The 14633-nt window shown below is 41.7% G+C and overlaps 1 protein-coding gene across 1 annotated transcript in view; it reads right to left on the reverse strand.

Moving 5' to 3' along the window:
* Window positions 1-9038: 9038 nt before the first annotated feature.
* Window positions 9039-14633, reverse strand: part of NOX4 (NADPH oxidase 4) — a 105149-nt gene continuing 99554 nt past the window's right edge. Inside the window, 4 exon segments of the mRNA XM_034074456.1 lie at window positions 9039-9121; window positions 9124-9186; window positions 9189-9205; window positions 14322-14422. Coding sequence (XP_033930347.1) covers window positions 9072-9121; window positions 9124-9186; window positions 9189-9205; window positions 14322-14422 — 231 coding nt within the window. The 3' untranslated portion in view covers window positions 9039-9071.

Here is a 14633-nt window from a genome sequence, read left to right on the forward strand (position 1 = left end):
CTTTGACTGGTGGGATCACAGGGTTAGGTCTTTTCAGGATATCTACACTCCTATCAGTGTGCTCTTGGGCATTTAAAATGTCAAAATCTCACATGCCTTATGAGCCCCAATTCAAAAGGAGACAAAACTGGATCATTTGTCTTCTTCCTTTCCAAGATAATTCCTGACTGTACATCCTCATCACCAGAGAAACCATTATGAGATAACGTACGCTGTGGCTAAAGGGTAAATAAATAACATGCTCCCTGCCCTCAAGCTCCCAGCAGCCGGCTCAGCATCTGGGCTCAAGTTATGGAGCAACCCAATTTTAGACCTGCCGCAAGAGATTGTCTTGAATGATGCTTTGCTTTAAAAGGAAGATATCCACTTGTTGAAGCTCAGATTATGGTAGGATTGTTTAGGTTGAACAGTACTTTTTACTAATGAAGGCTTGAAATAAAAGGAAGGATGCTTTACCACTAGAAAATAATTGGGTTTTTACCACTTGGATTCCACTCTCCTAAGCATCTTAGAAGACTGCTTTCAAAATCAGACATATTTTGGACATGCTCACACTTCCAAAGTAAAGAAAACGTTTGTTTGGTTTTGTTCTTTTTCATTCAGGAATGAAAAAAAAAAGTTTATATAAACAATGGAAAAACACAGAACTCAGAAAAAAAATCTCCATATGCACATTATGGAAGTGATACAGCTGATAGAGTCAAAATAATTTCTTGGGCATCAGTTCGGGGAAAGATGTCACAATTATGACTTTGCTCCTCACCTATTACAGACCAAGGGAATTATTTCTTACCCAAATGTGCTCTTGTGAATGATTAGAAGGAACACAGGGAGAGAAAATCTCAGTGGGATTAAACATTTCACAACCTGGTGCATATGGGCTAAAGCTACTTGTTTCAGATAAAAAACCAAACCTAATTTATAAGCCTACAGCTTCATCAGTGTATGAATCCTGGAAGAGGGTCTCGGTCACACATGAACCTCAGTGAAAGCTCTATCCTTCTGCAGTCACAGCAGCATCAGTGCCTGCTTCTCAAAGATGCAAAGCAGAACATATGTGTTAGGAGCTGTCTCCTTAACAGCACTATACTTCTTTCCCTTTATAAACAATAAGCTCTCGAGCTCCCTGAAGCAAAGAAACCAGGCAAGAAAATATTTAATCAGTGAAGGGAGGAATTTATATGCAGCTAATAAACTACGGGCTGTATGGAGATAGAAAATGTAATTGAAACAAAGCAGCCCTTTCCATCACTGCCCGCTGTCCTGAAATGCCTATGTGTGAAAGCAGAAACATGATTTAATTCCAGTATTTCAGTGATGGGCACCTACGAACTGACGTTCCCCAAACCAAATCCCCGATTCTCAATCAGAAGACAACTTAATCTGTGACATTTTGACCTTTCCCTGTTTTTTACACAGAAAACAGAGTGTTTCTTGACACAGATGCCCTTGTGGGCATCTTCTCATTCTAAAAAGCATCTCCAACACTGGGATGCTGCAACCCATCATTTTCCTAAAGCTCATCAAAGTGACTGCAAGACCCCCATTGGATTGTGAGCACTAGAAGCGTTACAAAAGATTGTGTATTCTATGGTTAAAATGGAGGACCTCTGCATTTCCCAAGGTGGTGTTTTCCTGAGCTAATGGAAGCAGAGGGTGGGAAAAGCCTCTCGACACACGTGTGCTATGGAGTGAGGAAGAGCAGAGGACTATGTGAGACATGGCTGAGGATGTTTCCAGCCATCTAAAAGTTAGAGCGTATCTCTGGACGAAGGCTAAGGGTATGCAGAGAGAAAGAGACAATCAGAAAGCTCAGTGCCCACTAAACTTCCATGCAGAAGGAGATTGAAGATTAATGAAAGAACCAATGCATCCACCTCTAACAGGCAATGATATTTCACTATCAGGTGGAGACCCTTTGCCAAGTTGCACCTCAGCCATGGTTTTAAACTCTGCTTGGGGACATTAAGTTTTTCTCAGAAGTAAGCACCAAACAGTTCCAAGTGCTTAAGCAATCAGAGTAATGCCATAGCTGAAGCTTCACATTCTTGTGAAATGTTTTTTAACAGTTAATTATGTTGCTATGACAGAACACAGGGAAAACACAGCACTTGTGTCTTCTCTGCAGAGATTTTGCCATTCATTCCTCATGAACATGACTGAAAATACGGGCAGGGTATACTCAATGGAAGTTGGCATTCGCCATCTTCATCTGTTCCAAAGAGCACATCGTTGAAGCATCTCACGCCTCATGAGGTACAATAACATACCCTGCTCCCAGACACTGAAGAATGCGTTTCTATAAAGCTACAGAAACACAAAGGGTATGTCCATGCCCTCAGATAACCACACTACTGAGACTGCACTCGGGAGTCAGACCAGCTCAATGTCTAAACAACTGACCCTCAAATATGACAGGTCTGAGCTCCAACCTGGAAAGTACAGGTACCTCACCCGGCTGCATTTAAACTTGCTTTCATGTCACATTGCAGCCTCAGTCTGAAAGCCCTTGACTTTCCCTGATGTGAAGTGTACCTTTAGGCTGATTCAGCACCATTCAAAGATGTGATGGCCAATGTTCTTACATGGCTTGCTTCTGATTACAGATAATGAATCACTGCTGTGTTTCTCCTTAAAACAGCTTTCCTCTTTGCCTTAAACCTCGCCTCTTCCCAGCGGCTTGCAGAGCTGTTGTGCGGTATTCCTAGCCAAGCTGCATTGAGTGCAGCTCAGAACACAGTCTGCTCTATATGCTGTATGGTATTTTGCATTTCTCTCAGATTATTGTAGGGAGAAGAAAAGGCTCAGAGGCATTATTTATTCAATTCAGAAGCAACCTGTTATCACTGTGTTACACTTCTAACATGCGAACACCACTACACAGCGCCAGGAGGGCATCCGTTACCCCTGAAAAAGAAATGACATGCTCTTTTGAAATCAAAAGATATGCCCTGCTGTCGATGAATATATTCTTGGCTACAGCACAAGGAGGGAGTTTTCACTTTTCCTCCCTCAGTTCTCATCCAAATTTCTTCCCCAGGGTTATAGAGTATGAGATGAGCAATGTGACCTTGCAATGACAGAATCCTAATGTGGGACTAGTGCACCAAAAGCAGTGCGGCAGTGTCTCTCTTCTCCGTGTTGCTATGTACACTAGACATTTATGTAACACTGCTTCTCATCCTCAAGGCTGTCCTTACCTAGGGTCAGCAGCAATGAACACAGAATTTATTTACTGAACTGTCAAAGCTCCTTACTGCTAGCACACAGAACCTGTTCAGTCTTTTGGTGAAAAGGAGTTAAAAGGTAAAGCCATTCCCAACCCCAAAGCTGCAGAAGCGGATGTTTTTTGAAACAGGTTAACTCAAAAGAGTCAGTGGTGGATTTATTTCAGACAAATTGCTTATTTCCAGGGTATTTGCTCAAATATACTACTTTTCTTCACTGCTTTAGCACTGAGTTGTGCAGAGACAGATAATGTCTTTGCATATGTTGGTTATCAAACCCCAGGGAGACTTTGTATCTGCACCTAGACAATAGGGTTTGGTTTAATTGCTCCTTCCCCTTTGCTCCCAGGTTCAAAATATTCCATCCTGTTAATTTCTGGCATTCATCATCCCCTCCTGCCCTCCTTGGTTTGCTCCTCAGTTGACAGCAGTTTACCTGATGCTTCAGGAGCTACTACTGGCTTCCCCTTTCCTGGTGTAACAGTACAGATCGTGAGGAGGAAGGTGCAGATTTTGGGCTGTGGGATGGACAGATTTTGCTAGGAAGAGGCAGACAGCAACTAAATACTTTTTGTAACGTCTGATATCCTCAGAAATCTCAGGCCTCTGCTAAGAGGCAATCTACATTGGGATGCGCGGCTTTCCAAACCTTTCTCTGTGCCACTGCAGTAATGGGACAGATCCTCTGCTGTTGGAACAGCTCCAGGAGCTCTCTTACAAACAGGATCCTTCTAGAGAATATGAAACTTCAGGCACAGCAAACCTTGAGCATGTCTCACAACTTCGAAGACATTCATAACATCAGATGAAGTGCACAACATCCCTCAGTACCAAGAGATCCCATCCCTCTTACAACACGGATGATACAAGTAGCAGGATACTAAACCTTCACAAATACTCATTCAGTTTTGTTGATCAAAATCTTTGTGTAAGAGCATTTGTTATACATTTCACTACAGCAGAGAACTGAGGGTTCAACCCTGAAAGATGCTGGCTAATTAATCTACTGTATCTACAAAGGAAATTCCAGACTTCCTGGGATTTACTATGCTCATTACAGGCACTAAAATATCAGGCTCTTTATGGGAATGAAGATTCTCATTTCATTTCCAGTGCGTCACTATAGTGGCTTTAATGAAACACATCAGCAGCAGAGATGCTACAAACCCCAAATCACCATTCACAGTTGAGTCATCAGCTTGTATTATATATATACTGAAAAATGTATGTTCATTGCAGAAAAGCTCAGTTCAGCACAGGCACAAGTGGCATTTTGATTAAACCTTGCTGTTAAATCCTCTTTGGCAAAACAATATAGACTGGTTTTCTTTGTGAGGGGTGGAAATCTGCAGACAAATCAGATACCTAATCCACAGAAGAACAGATCCAGCTTGTCTTAACTGGCATGTTTATTAAATGATTGCCAGGCTGAAGTGAAAACTAATCTCCCTAGAAGCCCTTTTATTCTTTCAAACAAGTAAACACTGCATTTTAATAACTATGTCTCTCTCTGACTTAAGGGACTTGGACCTGCTACAGGCAATGACTAGTTAGCCTCCTGCCTGCTTCTCCAAGCAATGTCATGCAGTTTGAAACTATAACCTGATGTGTTAGTGCTGAGAAGAGGCTTTTCTCTTAGGCTTCTGTTTTAAAAGCAAATCCTTTAACCAAAACAATCACTTCTCTGTTCTGTTATAGCTGAATTCCTGTTTCCAGCACAGCTGGTCTGCCACTTGTATTATTTGCCCCTTCTCAGCCAACTCCAAATCACTTTCTCACCTATGTGCTAGAAGCATTAGAAGCAAATGGATGACTGTGCACTTGCCTGCACTGGCTGCAAAGTGTGCTTATATCAGACTGTGCATAGATGCAAGTATATATAGTACTTCCTTTACCTGCAGGGCACATCAGCTAACAAGACAGATGAAGATCTGCAACCAACGGGAACAATGGGGATTCAGTGTTGAGGGAGAAAACCCATCACAAGGATGCAGTGGGTGCATGGTGCTTTCATGCATGTCTTCACAATCAGGCTAGCGTGGGCAGATGTCTTCAAACAGAGAGAGGGTTTTATCTCTTTTCCCTTACAGCCACTGTTCTCTGTTGTGGCAAAACAATAGTAATTTTTCAGAAAAAATGGATCTGGCTTAAACTTCCTACCCTAAACAGTGCAGTCATCAGCTAGGAGTCTGTGGTATGAACTGGTGTCTTCTTCCAGCCCATGCTCAAGGCTGTATCCCGTGATCTCTCATGCTTCTTTCAGTCCTGTCTCTAAGAGCAGATAAAAGACAAAGGAAAAATTCACATGCTGTTAGTGTCATACACTGAAATAGGGAAGTGTTACTTCAAACTCAGGGCTGGAATAGTCATCATGGTGGATGGGTTGAAGTGGGGTAGGATGGGTGGGTGGGATGAAGTCCTTCAGACTTCAGAGGTGAAGGTCACCACTGTATGAGGGCTGGATTCCCATAGCAGTGAATGGATCTGGTTTCCATCATGGCATTAAAACATTCCTGGTTTAAAGAAAAGTCCTGAAACATTTATGATGAATAAAACACAAAGTTCCCGCAGAGCAAACACTCAGGGGACAGCAGTTCTGTGGCAGACTGAGTGAGAAGTGGCAGAACATAGTGAGATCCTTCCCCTGCCAGCAGGACACTTATGACAGACTCACTTGCAGGACTCAGTGTAAAGCGTAAAGAGATGTTCAATTATGTAAATCCGGTTGATCTGTAAATGTGGAATTAAGTGCTGCCAGCCTTCACTTACTTGTCTGGCACCGAGTTATATTTCACGAACACTTGGCTTACAGATGAAAAAGCAGGGAGTTTAAAATAGGGCTCAGCTCAGTTTTGTAAGCTGGAGGCATGATCAGAAGCAGCAAGGATAATGCAGCCTGTAGAAAGACTGTGTTTATCGTAGCATCTGGCACTCCTGGAGCCAAGTCACAGTCACTAACCCGGCTCAAGGAAAAGATAAAAAGCAATTGAAGGTTCTAGCCTTTCCCAAACTCCACCCTCACCTGGTCTATCAATTACTCATATTCAATAGAAAGGTTTACACAATATAAAACACAAATATAGTTGCATTATCAATCAGATCTTTTCACTGTGGGTGCACTGAACTGATCCTAAAATGCTAATTAAGCCTCATAATGCTCCAGAAAGGTTGACAGTCCCAAGCCTGTTTACATGTGGCTCAGGGCTGAGGCTGGTATAGGACAAAGGCAGAAAGAAGAGACCTTGCCTCTGCTTATATCTTGCTCTGACAGCACTGCCTAATGTAATAAGAGGCATTTAACATGCCTACACGCAGCATCAGCTCCTGCTACAATGCAGATCAAGAGCACAGTGCTAGTATTACTATTTTAATTATAAAGTGCTAGCTATACAGGAGCTGAGCCAGGAAAAATGATCTGTTTTACACAGAGCTAACTACAAAACGAGGTGCTCATTATATGGTAATGGAACCGATATCTAGGAGATGTGAAACCACAAACAGCATCATGATTGCTTGACTCTAAACTGTATTTAAAAAAACATTAGATACCAGATCCTAAACAACAGGAAGAAGATCGTTGCCTGGTTGTGGTTAATAGATGCAGTCATGATTTCAATCATGCCTTAAGTTAATTGCCAGCAAACAAAAAAGCCTCCAGTATCAGCAATATCCAATATCTACACATTTGCCATCAGTGTTATCTTTATTATAAAACCCATGCAGGAAGTGTTTAAGAATAAATCTGAATGATAAAAAAGGATCTAACTCTTTGCTGCATACCTCCAGTTTTACAATGGATGAGCAAGATCCAATGGGAGAATTATGATCCTTCCAGCCTCAAAAAAAACATTTAAAACCAGTAGCTGCAAACGTAGGCTCCCATCTCACAGAGCATTTCTGATTTGGCTTCTCCCTTCCAGGCTACTTTGAGAATCCCCATCAGTAGTAATAGGTCCATGTCAGGCTCTCTCCTTTCCCCCCGAATCTCAAATAGGACAAAGCCAGAGCTGAAAACTTCAGTGCAAAGTCCAGCCCACCGAGGAACACATCCCAGTGTGGCTTCACCACTGCACCTCCACTGTGGGCAACTCCTGAGCAGGAGCTGCCCAGGCAAGACCAAACTCATGTTCACCACTTACACATACAACATGCCTATACACCACCTACTAGAAAAATGCTTTCCTCTGAACACTGATACTGACACTTGCAGACCCTGTACAGGGTTTGTAAAAATTATTGTCTTTCCTACTAGGATAAAAAGGTCTTCATTGGAAATGTAAACCAAATCAATTGCACTGTGCTAAACAAGGTGAAACCACAGGCATTAGAGATGCTGAGCCATCTTATGTCTGCATGTGCTGCAAAAAACCACAGAGTATTGCTCCCAAGCTCTCCTGGGAATTAAGGGTCAGGTTTTCTGCATGGCAAAGTGATGCTGCTCTAGATGCACTAAAATGATGCATATTTATGCCAGCTTTAGTGTCTGACTGCTGCTTTAATGCCCTCTTCTCAACAAAAAAGGGAAAGGGAGTAGAGAAGAAATAAAGGAAGGTGGGTCAGCTATATGACAGAGGAAAAAGAAGCTGCTCCTCAGAATCAAAAGTTTATAAAGTGCCTGATTCAACCTCTAGCCCTTCCATGGCAACTATGAGCAGAGTAGAAAACAGCATGTGGAGGAGACAGGAAGGAGAGCTTAAATTTGGATGTTTCAGATCCTCCCCTTTGGAACATACTAAAAATTCCACTGCAGCTCCTGTAAGATTTCTATCTGCCCCAGAGGTCTTCATTCTTACTCTGCTGTAGACCTGGCCTGATCTGCTTGCAGTGACAATGCAAACGAGTGTGATTCCAGCGGTGACACCCAAAGAATCAGTCAATCAAACATTCTCTGGGACCTTTAAAATTGGATTTCAACCTGCGTTGTCGCAAAATAGTAAGTAAGAGCATCTGAATGCTTGGAGTATTTGACATTCAAGGCACGTGAGTGCAGAGCAAGTGCAACTTCCATGCTGAGCGCCTGGTATAATAAAAGCATCATATCCTGTCTGCTCCTGTTAATCTCTTTTCTTGCTCCGTCTTTCTGGCTGCATAAATCACACCTATTTTGCAAACCCACTGAATGCTGAATCAATGCAAGATACAGAGTTCTCCATGTACCGTTGTTTGCTTGCCAAAAGGCTGTGATTTACAGCATGGTGAAGTCTGTTCACAGGTGCTACACACTTGTGCTCACTTTTGCATAGGTTAAAGTACATCGTTTCCCATACTCCACCATCTCTTCAGTTCAGGGCTGAGTATTCACATACACTATAGAAGTGGGACTAGGAGAGTAACACTCTATATTTTAAATCAGAATTCCTATTCTGCAATGTATAAAATTTTAAATATGGGGTGTTTTCACCCAAAGCCATGAGATTTGTATACCAACAAAAGCGATAGTCTTTGTAATACACTAAGTCTTGCCATTTGGATTAACATGGTTTGTTTACTGATCCAGCTTCAGGGGACTGAAGTGGAAAGAAGTTCAAACATTCCACCAGATTCTTCTTCTATCTGCTTTTAAAGCAACTGTGTCTCTCCCCAGCTTCTGCAGTTTTTAATTAACAGAAACAACTCCAAAGAATCACTGCTGGTCGACACAAATATTGTGTGAGGGCATTTGAGTTTGAGCATAAGCACTTATATTTGTTGGTTACTGCTGCATCCATCATTTTCCAATCTTTAAAATAATCATAAATAAGTAAATCTGTGCTACTCTTTGGTACATTTCTGTCTGTTTAAACCACAGCTGAACTTTTAAGTTGTACAAACAAAAAATTGCACTTTTATCTTCCAGAGGTCTTGCTAGTCCAACAGGCTTTCAGCTGAAGGATTCTTATTATACTCAAACCTCGTCCATAAGAGTTGCTGCTGTTGCTCAGTTTATGGAGTATCTTAGAGATTTTGTTTTGTCCACACAGAAAACTCCAATGGTCTTCCTGTAAAAAAAAAAAAAAAACCAAAAGAAAAAAAGTTATGACACTGCAAAAGAAACAGTAACTTCTGATGATAAACAACTGGATTCTCATCTCAGTGTATTAAGCTAACTATGAATAGATTTTAAGCTGAGAACAGCTCACTAGACCATGTAGCTAGTATCGATGAAGCCACCTCATCTCTCCAAGTATCCCTATAAAAAGCCTTACTATGTATTTGCATTAAGACAACCCTTAGAAAATAGTGCTTTATCTTTAGTCTCAACCAAGTTTAAAACATCAAGTTATGAAAAATTACTACTTACACTTTACTTTTAGCACGATTTATAACTTTTCTTGGATCAAAATGTGTATCACTGCAATGACTTCACCAGTACAAGTCATGAGTTACACAGCAAAAGATTTAGCCACTAATGGTGATTCCTTACACTAATGAAAGCATGCTACTAACCCATAATTATTCCTGGCAGCAGCAGAATAATTTTACTGCTTCAGTTTCACATTAGCATACAATCTTTCTTTCACCAGCTAGATCAGAAAGTCTTAAATCCAAAACACAGAACATGATCCTTGTTCATTATCCACAGCTATCAGCCAGTTCATAGTTAACCTGACTTTTTCATACCACTCACTGACAACAGCCTTTTGCTCTCTGGTCACTTAATCACAGGCTTTAAGCAGACTCACAGCCATATAGCATCTAAGGGCTATGAACAGCAGCTAGCATCAGAACACAGCAACATCCATATCAGGAGGACTGAGCCATTAATGATATCATCATCTCCCTTCTTTTGGAAGATGAGAAGGGAAAGGAAGGAGCAGGGAAAGAGAATGTGGTGCTGTCTCTTCTACATCACGGAAAAAAAAAAAAGTGAAATACATTCTTCATTTTCCTGCTGAAATTGTGCCACTACAGAGAAAGGTCTTAAAGATTTAACTACGATGGAAAGAGAGCACACAAGCTCAGGGAACATAGCTCAGTTATTGTGATCTACAGCACTCACTCAGAGGCTGGAGTCCTAAAGTTCTGGTCCTTTTTTCCAGGAGTCTTTCAGTATTTTATACTAATAGTCACTAATATAAAATGTTAGACATGCAAGATAATCAAATGCACAGTTTAAAGCTGCCTGCGTCCATGTTTGGCTAGAAAAGGGAAAAAACACAATAGGAGGAAAGCTTTGATGCATACTGTCCTGTGTAACTGCCTGAGTCAGGCAGCAGCTCTAATATGGCGATCCACTCTGTATCAGTGCACAGCAACACTGGCTTGGAACAATTGAGGACCCAAACAATCAAACAGCATCACAAAGTTACAGAGGTAATTGCAATGGTGTTCTTGTCCAGGCACCTTACAATGCTGACTTTCATTGCCTTCTATCACATCATCTCCCTATCAATCCATGGGAAATACTCATCACTCATACTTTCTCACCCTTATGTATATCTGATTAACCCTCCCATCCTAGCAATGCTCCTCTTAAACGTAAGGGGTGCTGTGCTGGTGGCTGTATTTGTAGAAATAATAAGAAGCACTACTGCTCATTGCTCTCAAATAAGATTCCTCAGCACCTGCAGACTCTGAACATCCTCTAATCTGTGCACAGCTGAGAAATGTTGAGCATGAGAATGAGCTCCCAGTCAGAATCTCTCTTTACTGTGTATTTGACTGAGAGAATCAATGTTATTGGGTTGGTTTTTTTTTCATTAGTTTGGTTAGTACAGACAACTAATAAGACCAAAAGAGTTTGCTTCTCTCCATTAGATATATATAGACCCTAATTCACAGACATGTCTGAGAAGCACATACTGCTAACGTGTTCCCATCACAGCAACACCTTTCCAAGGTACACAGACTATTTAGCTAGCAAACAGAACCTCAGAAAAGCTTAAATGATTTGCCTAAGGTCACACAAGAGACCTGTGCCTAAGGGTTTCCTGAAACCCAGCTGAGCCACAGCCTGATGGTGAGCCAGATGCTCTCAACATCACTTACAGGACACCTACCATCAGCATCTCTTCTGGACATATCACAGGAAACACAGACTAGTTTAGGTTAGAAGGGACCTTAAAGCTCATCCAGTTCAAAGCTCCTTGCACGGCAGAGACACCTTCCGCTAGACCAGGTTGCTCCAAGCTCCATCCAACCTAGCTTTGAACACTGCCAGGGATGGGGCATCCATGTACCACAACCCTCCACATACCACTTGCCTCCCACAGTTTCACTCCTCACATCCTCTCCCACCTGTGCCCCCCACTTCCCTCCTTGCAGACACCTTTCTTCCTCTCTGCCTCATGTGGCTCCTGGGGCTGTGACAGAAGCAGGCAGGCAGCTGACAGCTGCTGAAAAGCTACTACATGGAGTAGCACACTACTACCCTGAGCTGATGGGCTTTAATTGTGTTTGGGTCAATGGCTCACTCCCTTTGTTGCTGTGATGAAAATGGGCAGCAAGGGGGCCTTATATCTGAAAATCTTTGTAAATAACATCAACATGTTTACAACTAGGGAAAGTATGTTATAGGCCGCTCTTTGTAATGAGGCATTAATATAGGGGTTTACTCAGGGCACTAAGGAAATAATTTCTCAGTGTTCCTATGGGATGAGTAGGTCAGCATTTATTCTTACAACGCTTTACGATCAGCAGGAGGTGAGGAAGAGGTGAAATACTTTGCTACCCATAGAGTAAGAGTCAGAACTGGGACAGTTTCAAACCCCACATTTATTCTTAGGGAGAGCTTTCTCCTTTAAAGTGCATGAGAAATTTACCATACTATTCCATGCCTTTCTCTCCTATAGATACATATGCCTTTTTCTAGGTCAGTATCCATCTGGCAAAAAAAGCACACATCCATTTGACCAATTCAAAACTAAGCGTGGCAGCCAAGGCATGGTGTAAGCTTTCCAACCAGGATAAGGTTGAACAGGAGCAAGGCTGCTGCTCCATCCCCAGAAACACAGCACAAAACCCACGACCAGTAATTTATTATATAAATTATTATATATTTATATAATTTATATATATTTATATAAATTATTATATTATTATATAAACTATCCAATGTCCACCGCTGGGACTGCGGGTGTCATATAGGATATCAACAGTAGATGGCATGCATCTGCTCCTCTTAGTCCAGAGGAAAGACTCGGGAATCTGATGCTGGGCTGTCCCATGTCCCCCTCTGAAGGTCTGGCAAAGCTCAGACACTGACAAATGCATTTTGCTTACTTGGGACCCAAACAGCAACAATTCACAAACCGCAAGCCAATGACATGGTGAAACCGATGAGAAGTTTGCCAGCTGCATGCTTGTTTATGCTCAGCTTTCACTAAAATAATAAGATATAAAGTGGAAAATATCTTGGCTGCCCACAGATAAGCCCAAGGGGATGGCTGCAAAGACATGTGAAAGCCTGAACACCGGCACCAGACATTCGGAACAACTGGGAGACTAGGAAATTGAGCTATAGAGAAAGACATGAAATTCCCAGCTCCTTCAGAGAAATAGGGGGAATATTTCCCTACAACAAATAAGTTTCTGTGGGACAGCTGAGTTACATGTTGCACTACTGTTTATCATGTTGCATGTAACTACTATAGGTACAGACGTTGATACAGCAAAGGGCAAAGAAGCCCATGTCTTAGCAAGCTGCAGGATAATCATGAGTCAGAACATTATGTACTGAAAGACACTTCACTTGCAAACGGTGGCACAATTTTAAAGACCTGATATGAAAATGCAGAGAAAAGGGTACCTGAAGTCTAATTAGGAATAATGTGATGGAAAGCACAAAAGAAAAAACCACCTATGACTGCCACTAATAGCTTCATCTATATTATGTGTGTACTTACAGTCTTGCACAGAAGTGCAGAAAAACTCATCATTTTCAACTTTTAAAACTGCACTCACACAGTTAAACAAAAAAGACATTAGAAGGGAGCATAAAAGATCAACAGTCCTCTATGCAGAGAACTGAGCCAGAGAGTCAGCTTGCTTCTCTGACCTATTTCCCTTTCTTTTCCCATCATTCTTTACTATAAGACCCTTCTCTAAGTGATACTTGTTTCCACAGTGTGAGTATCCTACTAGGGATGTCCCTCTGTAGCAGCTTTTGGGCATTCTGCAAAGCACCCTATCCACAACATCCCCTAGGACCTGAATCCAGGATACACAGTGTCAGCAGCTTATTCTGCCAACTGTGATACCTACTAGCACTCAGTATGTTCCAAGAGCCAGGGCTCAGTGTCCCCATGGCACATCCAGCCTCAGAAGGGAAGAGTCAATGGGCCAGATGTTTCACTTCGGAAGTGCAACAGAAGACAAGTTCTTGAGGGAAAGTTCTGCAGGAGACCATGAGAGCACCTCTCAACCTGGTGCACCCAGATTGCTATCAACAGCTACTGAGGATGGTTTACTCCCACCCCACTGACTTTGCCTGGGAGTGGATTAGGGAAGATTCACACAATCCCTTCTATCAGATCAGCGTTAAAGGCAGAAAAACTGCCAGCTGGGGGTAAAATCATCAATAAAGATGGACCTGGACAAAGATTCTGCAGTCTAACTGCATCTCTTCTTTGGTTTACAACTGTCTTGTTTCAGATCATAATATGTTCACTTAGCACAGTGAAAAGGCATTGCCAGGTCTTAACAAAGAATAAAAGGTGACAGGAATCTCTACAGACAATATATGCTCTGAATAAAGACAATACAGGTCAGGCAGATTCTTCCTTGTGCATTTTGTTTGCAAACCAGCACTATAAATCAGGAAAATTATAGGAGAAATCAACAGTTTTAAAACTTGCAACTTTATCTATAACCCAACATATGTTGCAAACAAGATATTGTCACAGACAGAAACATATCTCCATGCAGTGAGATGGAAATCTATTACTTGTATTTTCTGGGCCACTGAACAACCTAGCTGCATGGAAAGATGAATTGTTCTGAGTGTAAAAAACCACAAGTTTCGGTTTGTACAGGATATTTCTCACAGCCAAATAGTAGCTACTTTCAACAACAGCTTAAACAGTAAAATCTAAGATAAAACCCCAAAATACTTTCATACAAGCACAGAAACAGATAAGCAAAACTGCAGCATCCTTCAAGCAGGCTGGTACTTACCGCCTGTTGCACTTTGCTATTTCATCAAAAAGGAGCTTCCACCGGGGTCGTCCAATCAAAAGCCTTGAGTTTAAAGCTTGGTATTTTTCACCAATTATTTTCTGCAAGAAACAGAAAAAATACTCCATTCTGCCTGATTTGCAAATTTCCTCATATCACCCAGGGCTCCCATTCCTGACATTGGCTGACGTACCATACCGCTGAGGTGTAAAACCTGAGCACAAGTCTCAGACAGTTGTGATTAAAATTGCAACCATTTCATGCATGAATACCTCTGCTCACTGCCTTCTCAATGGCTCTCCTTGGTGTTCA

The sequence above is a fragment of the Melopsittacus undulatus genome, chromosome 2, assembly GCF_012275295.1.
Source record: "Melopsittacus undulatus isolate bMelUnd1 chromosome 2, bMelUnd1.mat.Z, whole genome shotgun sequence".
Classification (NCBI taxonomy): domain Eukaryota; kingdom Metazoa; phylum Chordata; class Aves; order Psittaciformes; family Psittaculidae; genus Melopsittacus; species Melopsittacus undulatus.